General features: G+C 36.0%; 2 protein-coding genes across 8 annotated transcripts in view; both read right to left on the bottom strand.

Annotated features, from left to right (window-relative positions):
• Positions 1-3,478, bottom strand: part of Ppp1r3a (protein phosphatase 1 regulatory subunit 3A) — a 36,607-nt gene extending 33,129 nt beyond the window's left edge. For both annotated transcript variants that reach the window (XM_032898884.1, XM_032898885.1), the window contains exon 1: positions 2,688-3,478. In XM_032898884.1, the coding sequence (XP_032754775.1) occupies positions 2,688-3,478 (791 nt within the window). The remainder of the gene's footprint in view (positions 1-2,687) is intronic.
• Positions 1-23,909, bottom strand: part of Ddx4 (DEAD-box helicase 4) — a 305,193-nt gene that overhangs the window by 75,566 nt on the left and 205,718 nt on the right. The window lies entirely within an intron of this gene.

Here is a 23,909-nt window from a genome sequence, read left to right as displayed (position 1 = left end):
CTATACTTATCAGATGGGATTATTGACGCTTTCAGGAAACACAGTCTCCCAGACACCGAGAGCAAATTAGCGTTCGTATTAAGAGTGATTGAAGTTATTTGTTACTCTGCTTACTAGGTCATCCTAATTTTCATTTTAACTCTGACTTGTTTTGCACACTCTTTATTCTTAATCTACTTGAACGTAAGAAACACAAATTTATGCATATTTTTGTTTATGTTATCTCATGAAAGAAATGTCGCCAAATCAAACAGTGTAGGGAGTGTAGAGTTGTTGTAACAGACCTTACAACTCTTTTGTTTATGGGAAGGATATTTTGAAGCTATTACCTTTTATCAAATGACGATTAGTTTATTTTAACCTTGGTTGCATTTTGTAAAATAATCTTAATGAGGGATCCTTCTCTATTTCCAACCAAATCTTTCCCAATGAAATCCAACTGCACTACTCATTTAGAAATTTGATAATGCTCTCTTGTGTGAGTTTTAGGAATATTTGAAAGCCCATTGCATATAAATTATATCATGGAAAAGCTGTATAAATATTCTATTATGGCACATGCTGTTCCGAGGATCTGTCAGGATTTCCTTATACACTCCACCTTGAGTGGTATATAAATCAGATGTAAAAATTCATGTTGGACTGAAACTCAGCACAGAAAGTCTCCTCCAGAGGCAAATGCTTTCTTCAAAATGTGGTTTGAATTATGTTGGTCATTTTTAAGTTATAGTTGTACAGAAAATGTATTTGTGGTTTTGAAGGAAAGAGGTTTTTCCATTTTCATAACTCATTAGGAAACTTTACAGGCCTTCAGACCATTTTGTGGTTCGGTTTTTCTCAGCTTTTTTTTTTCTTCCAAAGCAATATTAAAAGCTGAGTGGTGTCTGCTCTGAACTGATGATTACTGTTCCGAATACAAAGGTATATGTGAATATATATATATATATATATATATATATATATATATATATATATATATATATTCCAAAGACACTGTGGCTAGAGCCCATAATTATAATTCAGCCGGGCCTATCAGCTGCCCCCTGTTTACTCTGGTAGCAAGTGAGATGTAGTCTATCCCACAAAAAAATTTCTGAACTCGGTTCAGAATGTACTGTTTGACATTTTGAAGCTGGATTTTTAACTCGTAGAAACATGTACTGAGATAGGAAAAAAAACTGCTTGTTTGGCCAAATATTCTTACCTTTCTTAAATTCTGCTTGCTCTAACATGTACAGCAAGCACCTGGCTGCATAGTGTAAAAGCGTTCAATAAAGTTTTGAAAATACCTAGATTTTTTTTTTTTTGTTCAGAGGTTAGTTTGAATTTCTTTGAATTATTATTTTTTTTATTTGTAGATAATGTTACTGAGTATTATCACAGACATCTAAGTTTTATTTTAGCATATATACAGGTTATGAACATGTTTTCTCTTTTAATAATATAAATTACAAGTTAAGGAAGTTTCATTTGAAGTAAGAAAGATGGAATAGCACATAAAGTAGACTAAGCTCCTTTCAAAGGACATGAACATAAAATTAAAAGTGTAGTGTTTTATATATTTAAATTGCATTAACCTATATTAGCCTAATTCATGAATCCACTAGATCAACATGTCTGTTAATTACTGTTTAATTCTTTATCCATTAAAACATAAATTTATTAATATCTTCTCAAAGTAATTTCTGAAAGTTTCTCTTTTGTACTTGGAATCTGAGCGTTTTCATTCTTTATAGTTTCCTCTTCATCGTATTAAAGTGTTTCTGGTGAAGTGATTAAATTATTTGTTTGGGGATCCTTAGGACGATCACTCAGAGAATAATCAAATGTTTGCCTGCGGCTAGAAGAGCAAGGGGGCCTGTTCCTTTGTGAGGTGGGGAGGAGCAAACAGGGATCTAACTGTTCCTGCGTGTTTTATCTGCTGACCTACTGTCATGGAAATTAGCCAGCTCTGTACTACAGAGTGAGCTGAAGGCTACTTCTATATTTCAACATTAACAGACGAGCCGGGTTACTAATGAGGGGTCATGTCCCAAAACTCTCATCACCAGAGCTGAATAGCCTTCTTTCTATCTGGGTCATTTTTTTTTTTATTATTCTGCTCCACTTACTTTTACTAAATTATGCTAATTTGTGTTCCATAATGTTACACTTGATATGATTATGAAGTTTTAAGTGCAATGTTTACTTCACTCACAATTGTCTTCTTGTTAGTTCATTATTAAATAAATTCCTCTTATGATTTAACCTGGTATTGATTACTCAAATGTCTTTATATAACCCACTACACAATTACAATCTACATTGCAGCTATTGACAATCTACAAATTTCTGAGCTGCAGGTACATATTGAAATACAATTTTATATAGATTAAGTATCTTTCAGGGTGAATTATGGGCATTTAAGAAACATTAACGTATTCTAAATAAAATAATTTCATAAATGAGCCTCTAATTCAGGGTTTGAAAGCAAACAGTATACACAACACCTACTACTGTATTATACATGAATTTTCCTTAATTAAGAATATGACAATGCTATTGTTTATGCAGTATTAACCTGCTAAATCTGACACACTTATTTTTATGAACAAGAAACACATTTTTTTCTGTTTCATTGTTATTTCTTGTATCATATAAAATAACTACGTTTTACAAACATTACAGTATGTAAAGCATGAGCTCACCTTGATTTTACCTTTAAGCAGCCTTTTATTTGTCTACTAGGAGCTTCTTCCAGTGGCTTTACTACAGGCTCTGGCTCCTTTGTTTTCTTTTGACAAACCAATATATAATTTGTGCCATTATTATTTGACCAAAATGTACCAACAGAAGTTTCATAGCGTATGCAAAACTCCACTTTACCGCCGTCTTTTTGATAAGGTGGAACCAATGAAATCTTAAAGGAGAACTGGTCAGTTTCACCATCACACGAATTAGGAACATATTCTGCTAAAATGTCATAATGTGTCTGCCAGTCGTCCAAAGACATGCGCACATACACTAACTTCTCAAAAGAAATGTTCAGAACTCGAATAATGCCCTTCACACTTGTCGACCCAGGAAGGTGTTCAGTCGACTCCAGCACTGCCTTCTGGACTTGAAGTTGTTCCATAAGCTCTTCTTTGGAAGAAGGCAAGTCAAACAGTGGAGATAAAATATATTCATCTGTGTGGAGGACATCCCTAGTTAAGTCAAAATCAGTTGAAACACTTGGTAAGTCCCAACAATCAAATTCTTTAACAGACACAAGACTGAATCCAAGGCTGTCAGCAAAGGAAACTCTCCGGGAAGCTGAGGTTGGGGTGTCCAGATATAAGTCTTCAGAAGATTCTGACCCCCTTCTGCTTGGCTGAGGCGAGAAGCCAGGCTTGAAGGTCGCTTTAACTTCTTCATCTTCACACACAGAATCGGACAGATTAGGAACTTCTAAAAAGTTATCTTTGCTAATCTGACCGCGTACTTCGGCGGGCTCCATTGGTCTCGCTGATTTATCAAATGAGAGAAAACTGTACAGCTGGGAGAGGCCGATAGCTGAGATACTGAGGCTTAAAATAAGTGTAAGGTTACAGTTGACATTGCAAAAGAAGTCAGCCCTATAAATAGGTCCGGTGGCTTGTAAACTATGCTAGCCTGCCTCCAAGGCCTTTTTTAAGATAGCATCCAAGCTACTCTGGCCAGGATGTTCCAGATTTCACTCTTGATGTTTAAAGTTGCATGTGTTGATGAGCTCAGTTCCGAAGAGACATCAAACATTTTTGTCATTAAAGAATATTAAAAGTAAGAATAAAAATGCTGCTTTAACTAAATAATATAAACCTATAAAAGAAATCAAAGCAGTGAATAATGAATATATTCTATAAGGAGAGTCAAACCATGAGGTAGGCAAGTTGGGACAGTGGAATGTGTGAATGTCTGCAACATGCAGAGATCTACAGTTTGCTAAAAACCGCAACTAGCATTTTCTGAGACTTGCCGTCTCAAATTTTGAGTGTACAGGGGTCAAGTACAGGTGCTGAAAATAAGTAAAATTTAAAAAAAGCAAAAAAAAATGTAAATACTCAAATGCCTTAGCATAGAAATCCACCCCCAGGAAATCTGTTCTAGTAATATGATGGGGGAATGGGGAGAATAAATGCCACTGTGTGCTCTTCAGCTCATAGTTTATTTTCAAAGTCTCTACCCAGTAGTGAAAAGGCTAGCATGCAGGAAAAGTAGGTAAATAATGCACATACTATAATCAAATCCTTGCAGTAATTAAAAAGAGTTAAACATCGGAGTTGACAAAGAACAAGGAAAATAAACATGCACAGGTGTGTGAGGCAAACCTGGAAAGCTTCAAAGGAAATTTGTAGTGGTTTTAGTAGTCAACATGGAGACCGAAATACCTTTTGAAACGTTAAACATGGTGAGCACGGCACCTTTAAATTACCTAAACTTGAACCCAATTAAAACACGAAACATACAGTGAAAGAGGTGACTGTTTTTCAACATCAGAAGCTGCAATGGTTCCCTGTCTTCCCAATGACAACTCTGTAAATATTATAAGTTATTGTATAACTTGAGTTGCACACATTCTGTGCATGAGAATTTATTCTCTAACGGTGGACATGGATGGGATCTAGAACCAGAGGATATGAAAACGTTGAGGGTAGGTCTCTTTTACATAGCTAGGATATGTGTGGTATGGCCCTCACAAATCACTTCAGAGTAACACATGGATATAAATGCAAACTGGAGGCTGAGGACAGACATTTGCAAAGATACATAGAGTGCCATATGAGGAAAATATCAGTGGTTTTGTTTACTGGCACGTGTGACACAGTGACTATGGTCTGCAAAACTGGCTTTATAAAATACAAAATGAATGCACATTTGAAAATGGTCTTCTTTACTTGAAGTGGATTCTTCTGTTTTGACGGCTCATCTTCAGTGAGGGGAATTCTCTTGATTTGTGGTAGCTACCGCCGTTCACGTTGGCGAGCTTTACATAACTGGAACCTTTGGTCAGCACTTTGCTAACACACAGTGACCTCATCTTTCTAATCTCTTCTTACCTGTCAAACCTCCGGTGCTTTCTTTCTTTTATTTAAAATTGTTTTGCTACTTCTGTCTAAACTCTTTCCAGCTTTCTCGGATCCTCTGTTAATGAGCTGCTTCTAGTTGAGGTGCTTAGGAAGCTTATAAAAAACAAAAACAAAAAAACGTTAAAAACGCTACCATACTCACCTCACCTTCGTGACTTGATACTTTGATATCTGTATCTAGTTAAAAAAAAAAAAAAAACCAGAACTCTTTGCTTCGTTTTTATACAATAGAACAATATCTTGTTTTCTCACACCCAGAGTGCTCAATTTTAACATGTTAGCCAGACCATCAGCTGCACAGGTAAAGTGAATTTAGTATAAGGAGAGCATTTGAAAGCAAAGCTTCACACTTTTATTAACCCTCCCGTCTTTGTATTAGCAAAATATTTCCAAGTACCTTTTTTTCACATAAAAAAAAAAGATCACCCAGGAGTGAAATAAATAGGATGTAGGTGGCACACTCAAGTAAGATAATCCCAAGAGTCTATTTATAAGGCTCTATTTATAAACTGCAAATCAGGATAAGTCACATGGCAAGTATACCAAACTCAGATCAGTTGTATAATAACTATTCCTATTTTTTAAAGTACAGAAAGGGACATGAGCATAAGAACTTAAAAGTGCCATGAGGTAGTTAGTGGATGGAGACCCATTAAAGAAACAAAGCTAACTGAAATAATCTTTCTAGGAGCAGTACAGACACATAAATACCCTGGATCTATTAGGCTTTTGATCAGGCGTCCTACAAAGTTTACCAGTGTCTAAGAAAATGTGGAAACTAATGCTTCACTTGGATTCTCTGTTTCCTGGAAGCATGGACAAGGTAGAAAAGAAGAAAAATAAATTTGGCGAAGATATCAGAAATGGAACATATACATATTTACCATTCACATACGAAAAATCTCTGTGGGAGACATTGAGATTATACCTCTGATGCACGATCAGATATAAAGACTAAGTTTTCCAGGATGAAGATCTTCTCCAGGGCGTTTAGCACACAGGTCTGCTTTAGTTGTATAGCGGTCCTTTTACCATCTGTTGACCTAAGAGTTGGGGACTTGTATTCTGCTCATGGAAACAATGGGAACTGTCATTGCTCTTATACTGTATGCTTTCTTTGATGCAATCCCTATAAAAACACTTTGCATATATATACTTGTATTATATATTAGCAATTCAGGTGCACTTAGCAATCACTTAGGCTTGCCTTTCGCATAAGAAAACAGATTGAGGGCAATGAAGTATCCCATCGTTTAGTAACAGACCTGAAAGTTTTGAACAAAGTCCTTGTTTTCAGCCTATGCGCTCTACATTCTACCACACGCATACACCCTCTTGTTTTAGAATCATGATTAATAAATTAACCAGTCTTTAAGGAGTGTCATTAAAATCCATTTCTTCTAGACTTGATTTATTTTTAATAATTAACTTTTGTGAACTTTCCTTTTTTTCCCATTTGATAAAAGATCTCTGGGGTGTCCAAATAATTTTTCTTTATGACATTGTCTCTCAACTTTCAACCCGTGTGCTCTATTTGCATACAGTAGTTCAGTACCAGTATCAGCTGTACCTGATCACACATGGAAACTTCTGTTTGTGAGTGACAGAATTACATTTAAAGCAAAGTTAAAAAGAATCACAGTCTCCTTAGATCTAATCTGGTCACACGACTTTAATAGACACTCTTCCAAAGTTTTAGAGACATATTTTCCCCCAAAATGCTAATCATTGATAAACTATTTGCAATTAAACTGTGGACACAGAAGTCAGCAGAAAATAGAAAGTTTGTATTGATAAAGCTCCAACTCATAGACATGACATTCACTCCTTGGATAATCGAACGGTGCAGTATTATCACATGATCTTGCTATAGAAAAGAGCTTTGTCACCAAAAGCACACCTCAACTCCTTTTATTTACATGGCCAAAGCTAGTACAATACTCAACTATCAAGACCTTATTTTATGTGATCTATATAGTCTGAATTACAATCAATTAGTTATTTAATAAAATAATGTGAATATAGAGCTCTAAAGGTATGTAGCAAGAGAGTATTGGGTTAAATATTTCATTTTTCATATGATAAAGACAAAATTTCAAAATTCTTTTGTTATGCTGTGGACAACTCTACGTTATCTTAAAAAAAAAACAAACCTACCCAAAGACAGATGTTACTGAGAACGTATATAGCAAATTGGGAGTTGACCAATAAAATGTTTATGATGTAATTTCATATTTAGAAGCATTGCTAAGTATTAGAATTAAGTATGCCACATACTTAGAATTATATTTATAAGAAATTATATGATTTTTGAATCACTTAGGTCATTTGAAAAAGGTCCAAATATGTACAGTCACAAAACTAGAAAAATATGTGCCGATATTAGCCATTTATTAAGATTCTATTTATTTTTAATAAAGCATATTAACTTCCTGTTCTAGATCATTGTTTTTACAGTAAGCTTACAAAGGTTGTCTAAAATATAAGATTTTTTTTCCTTAACCACCTAACACCTGTGGCCAGCCATATAGAATTCACTACTTTTGTGTCAGTCACTAGTACACCTTGAAGAAATCATTATAAAAGTGACTTCAAGGACTCTGTCCACACTCTCCTATCTTCATGCACAAATTAGACTGTTATTTTAGGCAGGATTTCAAAATAGCTTATTAGAATTATTTGTTCTCATTTCAAAAAATTGAGACTCCATGTCCTGCAGAATATTGACTCTTGTGCTTTCTATTTAGTTAATTTGGTTAACTATTAATTTGTGTGGGACCCAGCTTTAGAATGCAAAGCAGTGATGCTAATATTTCATTTCACACTGTCACTCAAAGTGAGAGTACCAGAAAGAGTTGGGAATCCATGCCAAAGTGCAGTCTCTTTGTATAATACAGTCTGGAATCATTGATTGCCAAGAATTATGGAAAAAGTAAAACCCAATACACCTTTTTTCTCTTCTTTAGTGTAAAATTTAAAATACTCTTTTAAATATTAGCATAAGATTTAAAATTATGTTAGTAAATTTTAAAAAAGTAGTTATTTGTGTTCATTCTCAGGTATCATGTTTGAACACAAATTTTACTTTCCTTAAATGTATTTAACTGGATTGAGTTTGATGTGGTAGTTAGGAAAATGTGTTCAAAAATAAAGACTTGTGGGGTTGGGGATTTAGCTCAGTGGTAGAGCGCTTGCCTAGGAAGCGCAAGGCCCTGGGTTCAGTCCCCAGCTCCGAAAAAAAGAACCAAAAATAAATAAATAAATAAATAAATAAATAAAAAATAAAGACTTGGTTTGAATGTTATGATTTACTAGGAGGGGAGGGAGAACAAAGGAACGGCCTCCCCTTGATGGAGACTAGGGCGGGTCCTGACCTCGTGTCTCTTTTTTGTTTTTGTTTTTTTTTTTTTTTTTTTTTATTATTAACTTGAGTATTTCTTATATACATTTCAATGTTATTCCTTTCCTGTTTCCGGCAAACATCCCCCTCCCCCTCCCCTTCCTTATGGGTGTTCCCCTCCCAACCCTCCCCCATTGCTGCCCCTCTCCCCAACAGTCTAGTTCACTAGGGTTCAGTCTTAGCAGGACCCAGGGCTTCCCCTTCCACTGGTGCTCTTACTTGTTTTGAGAGAGTAAAACATGCTTGTAAATACTTGTCATTAGTGATGAATATGAGATACTTTAAAAATTATATATGTGCATGTATATATATATCAGTCATTATTATTTCTTACTGCATAATATTCAATGTCAATTTTGTAAAAATTCTTTGGCTGTTGTGAGAAATGTGGTAATAACACATAAGAACATAATGTCTTATATATACTGCTTAAGATCCAATCATTCTATTTATTAACCAATTGAAATTAGCTAATTAATTAAACTATATTCTTCAATTTCTTCATCCTTAAAGTGGGAATATAATCTATTCTTAACCCCGAGTTTGTTATGATAATCAAATATATTAATATGTGAAAAATTTAAAATTTGTAAATGGAAATGATTAATAAAAATTTCAATCCTTAAAATATTATAGGAGAAAAGATCATTTAAAATCTATAGTTTTAAAGCATTCTCTGGGAACCCACTAATTATTCTGATGGGGGAAGCAGAAGGACTAATCACAGCTCTTCATCCTTTTTCTCAGATCTTTCAAGCACAACCCCACTCTCATCCCCAGCTCTATAGTGGACCACTGGCTGTGTTCCTCCTTCCTCCAACCCCCACCTCCAGAATCACACAGACCTGCCCCTCCAAACTCCTCCACCCTTCACTCATTGCTTAATTCTACTTATCCCAGCCCACAATCCCAGCAGGCATTCTTTGGGGACCTGCATACCAAAAAAAACCCACTAATTCAAACAGGTACTCTCTGGGAATGGAGACTAACTGACCTCCCTCAGTTCTTCAAAAACTAATCCCCAAGTCTTATTCCCAGCTTTGTTGCAGCCTACCTGCTGCAGCCTTTCTCCTGTGGCCCCATTTCTAGTGGATCACATAGATCTCCTTCTAATTTTCAACCACTCACCCACTGCTTTATCCCAGCCCCCAACTCCAAGTTGCATTTTCTAAGAACCTGCAGACCACTCAAGCCAGGGATCCCCTTAGACTAACTGCATATTAACCTCTTTCTCAGCTCCTTAAAAACCAACAATCCTCTTCAGGTTCTGTGTATCCACTGACCTGTCTCAGGTAAAGTCACCCCCATTGCTTCATTGGAGCTTCTCCAATCCCGGGCCTCTGGCACATACTGGAGCTGCCCTCACTCCCATCCAACCTCTGCCAGCTGCAGGTTCCGTCCATTCTCATGGCCCCTCACTCTCCCCAACCTTGATCTTGAAATCCCACTCCCCTGCATTTTCCTCCCTATGTCTTCCCCCACACAGCTCCTTCCTTCCACCTGACTCCTATAACTATTTTCCCCTTCTAAGTGAGAGTCAATCATCCTTGCTTGGGTCTTCCTTCTTATTTAGCAAGTATAGCCTGAGTATCTGCATTTTATGGCTAATATCCACTTATAAGTAAGAACCTACCATGCATACCCTCTTGGGTCTGGATTACCTCACTCAGGGTGATAGTCTCAAGCTCCATCTATTTACCTGCAAAATTCATGATGTCTTTGTTTTTAATAGCTGAATACTACTCCACTGTGCAGATGTACCACATTGTCTTTGTTCCTTTTTCAATTGAGGGACATCTAGGTTGTTTCTAATTGCTGCCTATTAATTGCTATGAACATAGTAGAACAAGTGTCCATGTGGTGTAATGGGGTATCTTTTGGGTATATGCCCAGGAGTGGTATAGCTGGGTCTTGAGGGAAAACTATTCCCAGTTTTCTGAGAAACATCCAAATTGATTTCCAAAGCGGCTATACAAGTTTGGATTCCCACCAGCAATGGAGAAGTGTCCCCCTTGCTCCACATCCTTGCAAACATGGGCTTATCACTTGAGTTTTTTATTTTAGTCATTATGAATTTTATAAGATGGAATCTCAGAGTCAGTTTGATTTATATTTTCCTGATGATTAAGAATGTTGAATATTTCTTTACGTGTTTCTCTGTGATTAGAGATTACTCTGTTGAGATCAAGAGGATACAAATTGGAAAGGAAACAGTCAAAGTATCTTTATTTGTAAGTGATATGATTGAAACAATATTGATTCTAAATATTCCACCAGGAAACTCCTATAACACTTTTAGCAAAATAGGTGTGTACAAAATGAATTCACAAGAAAGATCAGTGGCTATCCTATATACAGAAGAAAAACAGATTGAGAAAGAGCCAACCTTCCACAGTAGCCTCGAATTTTAAACACCTTGGGTTAACTCCAAGCAAATGGGAAACTTGTATGAAAAAAAAACAAAAAACAAACAAACAAACAAAAAAAACAAAAAAAAACAAAAAAAACTTCTAGTCTTCAAAGAAAGAAATTGAAGAAAATATCAGAAGATGAAAAGATTGTACATTGAATTCGGACAAAAAAGACATGTTGATTGATGGAATTAAACTGAAGTAACAGACACAAATCCGCACACTTATAGACATTTCATTTTTTATAAAGAGCCCAGAAATTCACACTGAAAATGAGACAGCGTCTTCAACAAATAGTGCTGGTCAAAGTGAACAGTTGCATGTAGCAGAATCCAAATAGATCCATACTTTTCGCCCAAATCTCAACTCCATGTGGCTCAAAGACCTCCCAATAAAATGAGATACACTGAACTTCATAGAAGAGAAAATAGTAAAAAATCTTGAACTCAAAGGCACAGAAAGACTTTCCAAACAGAACATCCTTATTATCAACAATTAATAAATGGGACCTCATGAAACTGATGATCAAGAGATATCACCATTCAGGAAAAGGGTCAGCCTACAGAATAGGAAATCATTTTTATCAATTACATTCCCAATAGAGTGCTGGTATCCAAAATATATAAAGAACTTAACAAAAAAACCCTAAATATCTAGGAAACAAATGATCCAACTAAGAAACAAATGTACAGATCTAAACAGATTATTAAAAGAGGAACTCTAATGGCTCAGAATCACTTACCTGTTCATCATCCTTAGCCATCAGAAAATGCAAATCAAAACCATTATAACATTTTTATCTCACAACTTTCAGAATGACTAAGATCAATAATACAAATGACAGTTCATGCTGGGGAACAAAAGGGAACACTAATCCTTTGCTGATGGGAGTGCAAACTTGTAAAACCAGTGTGGAATTTGCTATGGTGGTTCATCAGGAAGATGGGAATTGATCTACTTCAAGATGGAGCTATACCAACCACTCTTGAGGTATACAAAATGAATGTATCTTATTCGAGGTTACTCTTGATATGATGAGGCATCATGGGCAAAGAAACATGGGGAGGAAAGGGGGCTTTGACTTACACTTCTGTACCACTCTTGATCATCTATGGAAACCATACAGGAACTCAATGCAGATCTGATGCAGAGGCAATGGGGGGCGGAGGGTGTCTGCTAATGGGCTTGCTCCATATAGCTTGCTGAGTCTGCTTTCTTAGAGAACCAAAAACCCTAGCCCAGGGATGGAACCATCTACAGTGGTCTGGGCCCTCTCATCAATCAATAATTACAAAAATTTCCTAAAACTAAATTTACGGAGAGATTTTTCTCAGTTAAGTTTCCCTATTTTCAGATAACTCAAGCTTGTATCAAATTGATTCAAACCATGCAGCCTGGGATGTTTTATCCTATGACAGAGATAGTTTCTCAATCATGTTCATTGCTAGGCTATTAATAAGTCAAAAACTGAAATCACCTTCAATGTCCTTCAATATAAGAATGGATAAAGAAAACATGGTACATTTAAATTTCACTTATTAAAAGCAAAATAAAACAAAATCATGAAATTTTCAGGTAAATAGATGAAATTAGAAAAAAAAATCACCCTGATTGAAGTATCCTAGACACAGATAGACAAATATGGTCTGTATTTGCATATATCTTAGTTCCAGCTGTTAATGACAACTGACTATTTTTCAGTCAATCTGTGTAGATGTTGTCTGTGGGACTTGGGATCTAAGGCCCTGAAATAATACAGTGTGTTCCATGGTTCTAGATTTTATATGCCGTTCCCTACTGGATGGGCTTTTGATGTAACATCTGTGTTTGAGATGCCCATATTCCTTTAAGTAACTCCAATAAACTATGGTTTCACACACACACACACACACACACACACACACACAGACACATACACACACACACCATACAACATAAATTCCGTTGTTGCTCCACTGTACACTGTACTTTTGTGACATTTATTCTAGGAATGTCCCCAGAGAAAAACTGTTGTGTTGTTTTATTAACAGTGCTCCCATAGTATATACATTGATATATCATTAATATATGGATATATCATTTGGATGATATATTTATATATAATTTTTGTGTGTATACATATATATATGACAAGATGTATGAATAATCCTTATAATTTTATCAGTAGTAGCACTTATTGTTACTTTTATAATATAAAAAAAGCAATACTAGTAACATCCTAAAGTATGTGTTTATTAATTGATGCCAAATGTATGAAAACCTGGTATATTAATTTTTAATACATGTATACTCGCCTAGTATATGTGGCAAGTCTCTATGTCCTTAAATATATTGAGTGCTAAAACTTTGTACTTAGCATGGTGGTATCTGCCAATTTATATTCTTGTATTGCAGTATATTTTCAAGTAAATGCAGTGAATTTTAAGGCCAGTCTTGGCTACAGTGAAACCTTGTCTCAAAAGCCAGGAAACAAATGAAACAATAAAAACAAATATCCAAAAATGTCTGTTCTTGCTTTTTACAGAGCAGTCTATGCTACTGGTGACCTATAATGTTAAATTTAAAAAAAAAAAGGATTTTCCATCCCACACTACCACCAGCTAGTCTCTAGCATCAGCAGTCTCACCACCTCCATGGCTAGTCCCAAAAGCGACCACCCATCTGGCTATGTTCCCAAGATGGGTGGCTGTCATGCCAGCCCCATGCAATGACCGCCCATCTCACGATTAGCTATCACAAATCCCTGTACCTTGGCAAAATTAAAACTCTAGAGGCTTGTAAGTTATCAATCAGATTTATATCAATAAATTCTCACCCCACAAAGCATCGACACAATAAACTCAGAAAATTGATATTGATATAATCTACCCACTTAGATAAGACAAATTGTCCTGTTATTATCCATCCTTTATAAGGTAGTCATAGCTACCTGTGACCTTCTCTTCCTCCATCTTCCTTCCTCTCTCCTCTCCTTTCTGTACTCTCTGTTCCATCTCAAAAATTCTCAGCCTGCCTTTCTTTTTTACTGCCTAACCACAGGCCTTGCCTTATCTTGTGCCTGCCCTCACCTGCATGTTGATATCAACCCACAGTGACCTTCTATCATGTTCAAGGAGAAAGAAAGAAGCACACTTTACTTCAGAAGCACGCCATAGTATTCTATATTATTCATTTTCATTTTACTGTTACAATTATGAATGCTGGAAGATTGTGACTATCTTCCTCTTTCGTTGATGTCATTGAGTTAAAAATGTCTTGAAATCATAAAGCTACTTAATATAGAAGTAAACAAACTAAAGTCAAGATTATTGTGACAGTTTACATAAATCAACATGTAAGAAATTACATTTGTTTTAATCTGTTGTAAGGTAGTAGGATCAAGATATGTTACTTATATTTCAAGGGATATTCTGATCCTTGCCTTACTTAATAAAGGTAAAATATTCAGCAGTAACTGTGAGTATCTCCAAAAATTTCAATGATTAATACATACAGTGCTTCGTGCTGTCTGAGTAGTAATGAGACTTGAGATTGCTCCAAAACTTTAACGAATGAACTGAGTTAATCATGTAAGTTAGCAAGCCTAATAGTATTGAAAGCCATAATTATTGCTAATATTATTTAATTATCTAAAATGTTTAAAATATTTGTTTTCCAGCAGATAATTTGTAGCCTGGTACTGTAGTATATTATCAATGGGATCCATGGATGGAAAATTAAGGAGTTCAAAATGCTCTGTAATGGTGTGTTAAATTTGTGCATATCTATATTTTATTCTGTTACAAAGTGCAGAATTTCAATCTCAGATTTCTGAAGAGGTGTACCAGTGTGTACATGTGATGATTATTATTATTCTTAGCTACAGAAAGCACATAGTAATTAAAACAAATTAATTTAATGAATTGAAAATAAAATAAAAAGCAGTCTGCTTTGGGCCACGTAAAGTTACTATTCAGGACAAACTGAATATGTATGTAAGTGTGTAAGAAAACTTTTCTATGTAAATATTAAAAATACATGATAGTGTTTATATGAATGCATATATGCATTATATGTAGCTAATCTGAATATTTGGGGGAGAAATAAATAGAACTTGCTTCATTTTTCATAACGTTCTTTCTCCCACAGTGGCTAGATATATTTAGCATCACGCTGAATTTTACAGTGGCAAATCAGCTTTTACCAATGGAAGCCAACTATCTTTGGATTACTTTGGGTGTTTTCTTAAAAACAGGAGAATTTTTAAAAGGAAAATCATGCAGATATAATCTCCCTTTTACACTCAGTGACTCAGTTATATGTATAGACCATACATGTAGATAAAATAATATAATAGTTGGCTGAAACATAAGCAGGGAAGATATATGCTACTCGGGTAGAGCTGCCATGAAAGTTTAAAAGATTTCTTCACAGATGGAAATGACTGATGACAGAGTCTGTCAAATCATGTGGTAGCACCCAATGTTATACAGCATGAGAAGACATAAAATTATACTTTATAATGAAAGTTGCTTAGAGATCACTTAGTCCAGAACCCATTTTGGGAAGATATTTCCCTCTTGAGACATCTTACTAAAACATCTCTGTGCCCAGTGTACATTCGTCCAGTGACAATTGATAACAGGTTCTCTTTTCAATTCAGCGTATTTATTTCTTTAAAAATGAATAAAAATACCTTGCTTGTTTTTTGTCACACTATAACTTACATTGTTTGTATTTAATTTCGTTTTAAAAGAACAATTTGATATCCTTGAGTAGCCAATTGTATGAACTAACATCTTTATAACAAGTTATTGTATCAACTGACAAATTATCTTGTACTAATAATTCTGTATAAGATGGTCATTGTGAACTTAGCTATGTAACTCTAAACAGTTCAAATGATCTACTACTAACAGTACAGGTAGCTACTTGTCTAATGAAACTTACCATTATTTTAATATTGATCATTGGGAAATACCGAAAAATAATGTTTTGATGATTTTTGCAGCTTAAAAAAGAAGCAAACTCTAGATTTCCTTCTGTATTAAATTAATCAAGATTAATTCATTTTTGCCATATAATAATCTGTTTTATGTAACACTGATGAGTACTCTCTGGTTTAGTCATACCTTTCTAGGATTGAAACACTAAAGGTAATTCAGCTTCAGGAATTTTCGATGTGATATTTATACACAGGGGCCAGTCAGACCCTTGCTTGTAACAGCATAATCAACCCATGGTTTCAATGATGGATCCTGGGAGGGGAAGAGAGGCCGGAAGGCAAGGAGCAGAAGAGATCACAGGCAGTGGTGAACTGAGAGAGAACACTCTCAGGATGCAGCTTCAGTGCATTAAACAACTTATTTAATGGGGTGAACGGAGGGTACTTAAATCTTTGGGGTTGAGTAGGCCTTTCAGGTGAGTGTGTACATCATGGGCTAGGGCCAGGGCTCTAGGGATACCTCAATACACAAAGAAGACTTTCAGGTGCTGTCAGACATAGTCTTATAAAGGAGAGGAAGTTCAATTCGGCCACTGGTCTACTTGACCTCCTGATTTGTGGTAACATGGGGGTATAGGAGTATGTGCACTGGGACACACAGGATTGGAGTAGAAAGGGGGAAGCGATCCTACTTCTGCTTATCTCAGAATGAAATTTCCTTGGGTTTGGATAAGCCTTGACCCCATTCTTGATATAGGCTTGCTCTCTTTGGTGCCACAGCTCTCTATACCACATTCAGGTATATAAATTTTCATTAGGTTTTTCTAAGATTTGGTTTCACTGGGACCCAGCAACGTACATATCCAATGCTAAAGATAATGAACAGTTTTCCAAAGGAGAAGGTCAAACGTACACCTCCACCAAACAGAAATGTATGAAAAACGCAGTTACCTTCTGTGCTTTTCAGCACTTAATGTGATCCTTCTTTGTCACTGGTATTTGAAGAGTGGTGCCTTATGGTTTTTCTTTGAACACTTGGATGTTCAAAGCAGGTATTTAGTGAGACAATAATAGACAGATGTGAAGATGAATCCTTTATTATAAATGCATGCCTCCCTGTGTGTGTATACTCTTCTTCAGTCCCCATATGATTTACCTTTCCACTGTGGTACCTTTTGATGAAGAGGTTTCTTCAAATGCAGCCCTTTTGCCAGTTTTTCAGTACATTTTAATTTCATTTTCATAAACCTACAGTCAATCTGGAGCTAATGTGAGGGCATTCAAAAAGAAAGGAATGAAGATTTATTTTTATGGCAGAAAGATATTGAAGTCAACCCAGAATTACTTGTTGAAAAGTTTATTTTCAGTAACATTATGCTGCCCATCTTTGAGTGAAAACTTATTTCCATGATTATTTGGATCCATTTCTCTAATGTGGACAGCTGTTCTATGTCTTAGTCACTGTCCTATTACTATGAAATGACACTATGACCAGGACAACTCTCACAAAAAGAAAACATTTTACTTGGGGCTTGTTTATACTTTCAGAGGTTTAGTGCATTATCATCAATGCAAAGATCATGGCAGCAGGCAGGAGTGACAGCTCCATCTTCCTCAATGAGCAAACAGAACGATCGGGGCATAATGTGAACTTTTAGACCCTCAAAGCCCACCCAAATGACACACTTCCTCCAACAAGACCACAGCTTCTAATCCAGGCAAAGAGCCACGCCCTGATGTCTAAGTATTCAAATATGTGAGCTAATGGGGACCATTCTGATTCAAACCACTACATTATATTTCAATGTTTTTCTTAAATATAAAGTTGCAATTGTTGGGGATTTTGACATCTTCATATCTTGTCAGGAATATCTCAAGCATATCCTTCAACTTATCTTTGGCCCTTTCAAAATTCCATTTACATTTTAGAATGATCCGATCGTTAAAAACAATTGCTACTAAGATTCAGTTCTGAGTGCTAGCAATTTCGAAAGAATTTGAGGAGAATGTTCCTTCATAAAATCAGCTTGTTTGCACACTCTGTGTCCAAACATGTAAATATCACATGGCTCTCCCCATATTCTAGCTTATAATTGATTGTTTCCAATAACAATCTGTAGTTTACAATGAAGGATATTCAATGTACTCTTAGACTACTTACTTGGTATTTAATCTAACTAGTGTTAGGGAGCATGTAAGCAAAACTTACTTCTTCATTTGTTTTCATTGTATTTTATTGATCTTATAAAGAGTGAAATTCCTATATCACTTGACTCAGCAGTTTTCCTCCAGTTATGTTTTGTATGTGTGATTTCACTGTGCTGCGAATACTGACAGTGTACTTGGCAGTTTTCTCCTTTAGCTCCTTAGGATTGCTCTTGGTTTATTACTTAGCCAAAGGATTTAGCAGAGAATTTACTATTATTGTGTGATTGGCATGCTGTGGTTCTGTCAAAAGATTAATGGTTTTACTTTTTCTTTCTAAAATATAATGTCTAGCTTAAGGTGAGTATCTACAGAAAGACATTCTAATTGTTATTACCTTCTGTTGTATTTAAAAGTAAATTCAAACTGGCATCTAAGATGTTCAGTGGAAAAGCAAGACTATAAACTTGTAGACAGAAACAGGCACGAATTTTCACGTCCTTGAATTATATAGTGCTTTCATAGCTATAAGATTCAAATCACAAATGACCAAAGCAAAAAAAAGTATGTCATCAAAATATAAAGCTTTCATGGTATACAGTATGCTATAAAAATACTATTTACAGAACAAGACATTGTAACTGCATTACATATCTGACTTACAATCTATAAAGAGACCTTAGGAGTCTTCAATCAAAAGAGGTATAGCCCAATTGAACGTTCATTTTTAACCAAACATTTTTGAGGGAAAAGCTGTATATTATTAACCAACAGAAACATATATGTGATCTCTTAATAATTAAGGGAATTTAAATAAAAAATGTTAAAGATCTCTTACTTGTCACCCATAGCAATGCCTACAAGGACAGACAATAACAAGCATTATTGATGTTGGAAAATTAGAACATGGAACAGGGATAATCAGAGAATTCAGAGGCAGGCAGAACACTGGATTGGACTGGATAGTATATTCCGAGACAACTGAAATTACACAGTAAAACCCTATTTCAAAACAAAACAAACCACAATTCATACCTGATACCATTTTTCTATCTTTTTAAGTCATACAAGCTAGTTATAAGTCCTCCACAGATATAGTATCACAACAGAAAAGTTAATTATATGTTTGAATAAAAATGCCAATTTCTCCCCCACTTGGCATTTATGTAAATTAATTTGTGGTTTTTTTCAATTAAATGTTTTGTCATATAATGTATTATGAACATGGTTCCCTCTCTTAACAACCTCTAGATCTTACCTACCTCCCTACCACCTGTCCACATACCTTCATGTCCTCCCAGTCCGACTCGTACAGTCTGCTGATTTCCTATGGGTTGTCAGTAAAACTAAGCTTAATCTCCATTACTGTTCCTGAAGAAGAACAAACTCTTTCTGAATACTGTCACTCTTTTGGAAGACATTAACTCACAGTCAATGTGTCAGGCTAACCAAGGAGGCTGAGTAGCAAGAGCAATGGCTTCAGAGTAAAGCAATGGGTAGAAAGATACATTATAAAGCCAAAAAGAAAAATGATTATTTTATACATATTTACATGGAAGAACAATCATAAAACAGTAAAATGTGTCTGTGGAACAATAAGCATCTTTAAAATAAAGAAGCAAACAAATAAATAATAAAGGGTCACATAGAAAACACAGGGAGAAAGTACTGATACCATCCCATCTAGTTAGCAAAAGGCATTAACCCCATAGCTAACATACATCAGCTATCAGCTGATCCTTACACATTCTTATACAAAAACCCATTAAATGAAAATCCACTGGGGAGGGAAGCTTATTATTAAAAAGCCCTGCAAGTCAAGGCAATTCTTTTCAAACTGTGGCTCATACGTAGGGCACTACCCTTACAACCTTGAGCAACTGAGTTTTGGAAGGATCTTCATTTTCTTTAAGTAGATGAGAAGCACAAATGATGACAGTGCCTCTTTGAATAATAAATAACACTGAAAATCTAAGCAAAGTATCTAACACATCACAAAGGTTGAATTAGTAGGAGAGCATACCAAAGTTAATGATGAGACCAATTATTGCCTTAAACTTGTGTAAAATATCACATATCCATTATATGTTACTGCTTTTACTGCATTTCCTCCCCTGCAATTTCTATCGTCAGCTTTGTTTTAAAAGATGGTAATTTTAGTGTTCTATTTACACTTGAATAATTAAAGGGAGGTAATTTTCAAGAATCACTTTTCAATCTCTAAGCTGTATTCCACTGAAGTCCACCAATTCGGACATTTTAGTTCCTACCAACATAAAGCCACCAGATCATCCTGAAGAAGTCAACTGGACTCCCACCTCACATCAAATCAACTCTATAAACACAGGTAGTACCCAGTCATCTAAAGGCCAAGGAGCTGCAGGAGACAATTCTCCAATGCTCTCCTTTCAACATTTCTGGAATATAAATTTATTTTCTTTGATAATTCTCTCTGAAAGGTTAAACAAAAAACTTTAACGCAGCTCCCACAGAATGAGTATGTGATTTCTACATATGTTCTCTCATTCCAACAAAATCTCAATTTATAAAATAATTGATCTCCAAGGTCCTGTTTAATTTTATAATTCTGACTCTGTGGTCCACAAACTTTTTTACACAGTTACTGAAGCTGTACTTGAAATTGTGCCTATTTTTTTAATATGCATGTAGACATTTTGACACAGAGAGTATTGTTCATTTCCTAAGCCTCTGTTTTAGGAGATTTTGGAATACATTCTGATATCTCCTGTGCAGTGTCACACATTTAAGAGGTGACTGTGAAAACTCCCTGGCATGAGGAGACTATACTCTAGCTCAGGAAATGCAGTGCAGTGTCTATAACTCCTGCCTACTTGTCCTTCATCCAGGAATAGCAATTCACTGTGTTGTTTTTAATTTTTACTTGATTTACTTTACTTGATTGCTTGTTCATACAGTTTAGGTCATTTGCATACATCAAATATGCATCAGATTGGTCATCAGACCAATTACATCAGATTGATGCATCAAACTGTCACAGTAAATATTGTTTTGCTCTTATCCTATAATCTGTATAACAATAAAACAGACAATAACGATAGTATCAGAAGACTCATTAGTCATGACAGCCATTGCTACAAGTTCTTACTGTTGTTTTCAAACTGGTGTAGTTTGAAAGATACTCTGTTATTCTTGTGGACAGAAGCCTAGCATATATGTCTCCTGAGAGGCTTCACCCAGCAGCATAGAGAAACAGATGAAGAAACCCACAGCCAAACATCACACAGAGATTAGGGTGTCTTGTGGAAGAGGGTAGGTTATAACTGAGCAAGCTGGAGGGGTCAAGGACACCACAAGAAGACCTACAGAGTAAATTGACCTGGGCCCCTGAGGGCTCACAGAGACTGAATCACTAACCAAAGAGCATGCGGGAGTTAGGCCTAGGCATCCTACACATTTGGAGATGTGCAGTTTGGTACTCATGTGGATTCCCCTAACACTTGGAGAAGGGGCTGTCTCTGACTTTGTTGCCTGCTACTGGATCCCCTTCTCCTACCTGAACTGTCTGATTGGACCTCGGTGGGAGAAGATGTGCCTAGACCCAGTGGGACTAGATGTCCCAGGGTGGGATGGTACCGAAAGGGGCTTTTCCTTCTCTGCGGAGAAGGGAAGCAGGTGTTGGGGAGAAGGGTGTATAAGGGCAGTACTGGGAGAAAAGGAGGGACAGGGCTGTGATTGGGATGTAAAGTGAATAAAGAAATAAATTATTGAAAATAATAAATTAATGTTATCTTTTGCTTTCAGACATGATGAAGTGAGGATTTTCTCTAAAATGGTTGGATATCAATATCGTATTTTCCACAATACCAAGCACATGCTGTTTTCAGCAGATATGGTCTACTAGATTACATCCTCCTCACCTGTATTTTTTTTAATGACGTTTGGTAGGCAAGTATCTTAACAGATGTGTACTGACTGATTTTAGTGTCAATTTAATACAAGATGGAGTTATCACAGAGTAAGGACCCTCCCTTCAGTTTATGACTCCATGAGATCCAGTTGTAAGGCATGTTCTCAATTAGTGATCAAGGCTAGGAGAGCCCATTGTGAGTGGTGCCATCCCTGGGCTGGTAGTTCTGGATTCTATAAGAAAACAAGTTGAGAAAGCCAGGAGTAAGTTGAGAGGCCATTCCTCCATGGCCTCTGCATCAGCTCCTGCTTCCTGACCTGCTTGAGTCTCAGCTCTGATTTCTTTTGGTGATGAACAGCAATATGGAGGTGTAAGCTGAATAAACCCTTTCCTCCCCATCTTGTTTCTTGGTCATGAAGTTTTGTGCAGGAATAGAAACTCTGACTAAGACAAAATGATAAGACACAAAGAAACAGTATTATAGAGCAGTTATTTGGTATATATATCAACAGTTCCTTGGTACTTAAAAGAAAGCGAATTTACCTAGCAATGTGATGGTTGTACCGCTTTACTTGTACATAACTAATACATGTAGCTGACAACATGACACTTCAGGATGCTGAACATCATCATGCCTTTGGTGAACAACTGAACATTACGTGCATCAATGTTGAGTGTGTGCTGAGTTAGTACACAGTGTTAGAAGTAGGATTTATAGGTTACTGGAAATCCTATCCTCACCTCAAGCCAAGGTTCACTTAACATCTTAAAGCAACTTTAGTCAGCCTCTCAAACATTAAATTCTAAAATTAAAATTAACATTATACAGTCAGACCAAAGATAAACTAATTTGTGGCTACTTCCCGAGAAATGCAGCAAGAAGACATTAAGTGTTTTCATTTTGCAAAATAGAGCCATCACTCTCCTCCTAGAACAGCAAACTTAGTATATATCACAAAATAGTGAAGTCCACAGAGGACTCAATCACCTTGATTCTGAGTGAAGTTTTTCAGACAAGGTTCACCAACAACCTGTTTGAGTGCAGATGCACTATGGTATGCCACAAGAAATGGCTCTGCCAGAAACTGCCCTACTCAGTGTATGTTTGACTTAGAATTGCTTCTTGGTCATAGAACTTAAGAAAACTTTTGCTGTTGTCAAATATTTCCAAACTCCCACATTCAGTTACAGTACTTCTATTTGGAGTTGTGACCCACAATTCATGTCATGTAGTAGAACATTTTCAAACCAAAAGGCTAGGGAGCTTTCAGAGCCCCCATCTTATTTCAGTGCAAAAAAACAAAGCTTTGGGATAAGCTAAGCGAGGCTTTTTTTGTTTGTTTGTTTGGTTGGTTGGTTTGGTTTGGTTTTTGCTTTTTTGGTTGTTTCTCTCTTTTGTTTTTTTCTTTCTTTCTTTCCTTCTTCTTCTAAGTCTTCCTTCTTCTTCTAAGTCTTTCTTTTCCTTCCTCTTCCTCTTCCTCTTCCTCTTCCTCTTCCTCTTCCTCTTCCTCTTCCTCTTCTTCTTCTTCTTCTTCTTCTTCTTCTTCTTCTTCTTCTTCTTCTTCTTCTTCTTCTTCTTCTTCTTCTTGTCTTTGTATCAGAGCTAGGCATTGGTAAACTGTTTCAGAATCCAGTAGTTTCTCACCTTAGTTACTTGCAGAACAATTAAAAGACAGTGAAATATTTCCTATTCTATTCAGAAAGATGGCTTGTAACAGTTAGACCTTTTGTGTTAGATATTTTTGTCATAGCCACACTTAGGGATGACATGACCAATGAAGTGGAAGTGTGAGAGTCAAGCAAGTATCCTGAGTGTGGTATTGAGCCTCTCATGTCAGCAATTCAGAGTGATGATTATACATTCCCAGTCAAGAATATCCAATGATTCCCCACTAATGAAAGAGCCCTACAGCACTGCTAATACCCCTATTGCACTATTCATTCCTATAAGGAGATTTTTCTACTGAAAACATTTTCCTTTACTTTCATAGAACCCCTTAAAATAGCAAGCAAACAGTGTTTATTTTACCTATATGTTTATTTTTAATGTTAA

The sequence above is a fragment of the Rattus rattus genome, chromosome 3 (assembly GCF_011064425.1).
Source record: "Rattus rattus isolate New Zealand chromosome 3, Rrattus_CSIRO_v1, whole genome shotgun sequence".
Classification (NCBI taxonomy): domain Eukaryota; kingdom Metazoa; phylum Chordata; class Mammalia; order Rodentia; family Muridae; genus Rattus; species Rattus rattus.
The sequence above is the reverse complement of the archived record's forward strand: the minus strand, read 5'-3'. Positions and strand labels throughout refer to the sequence as shown.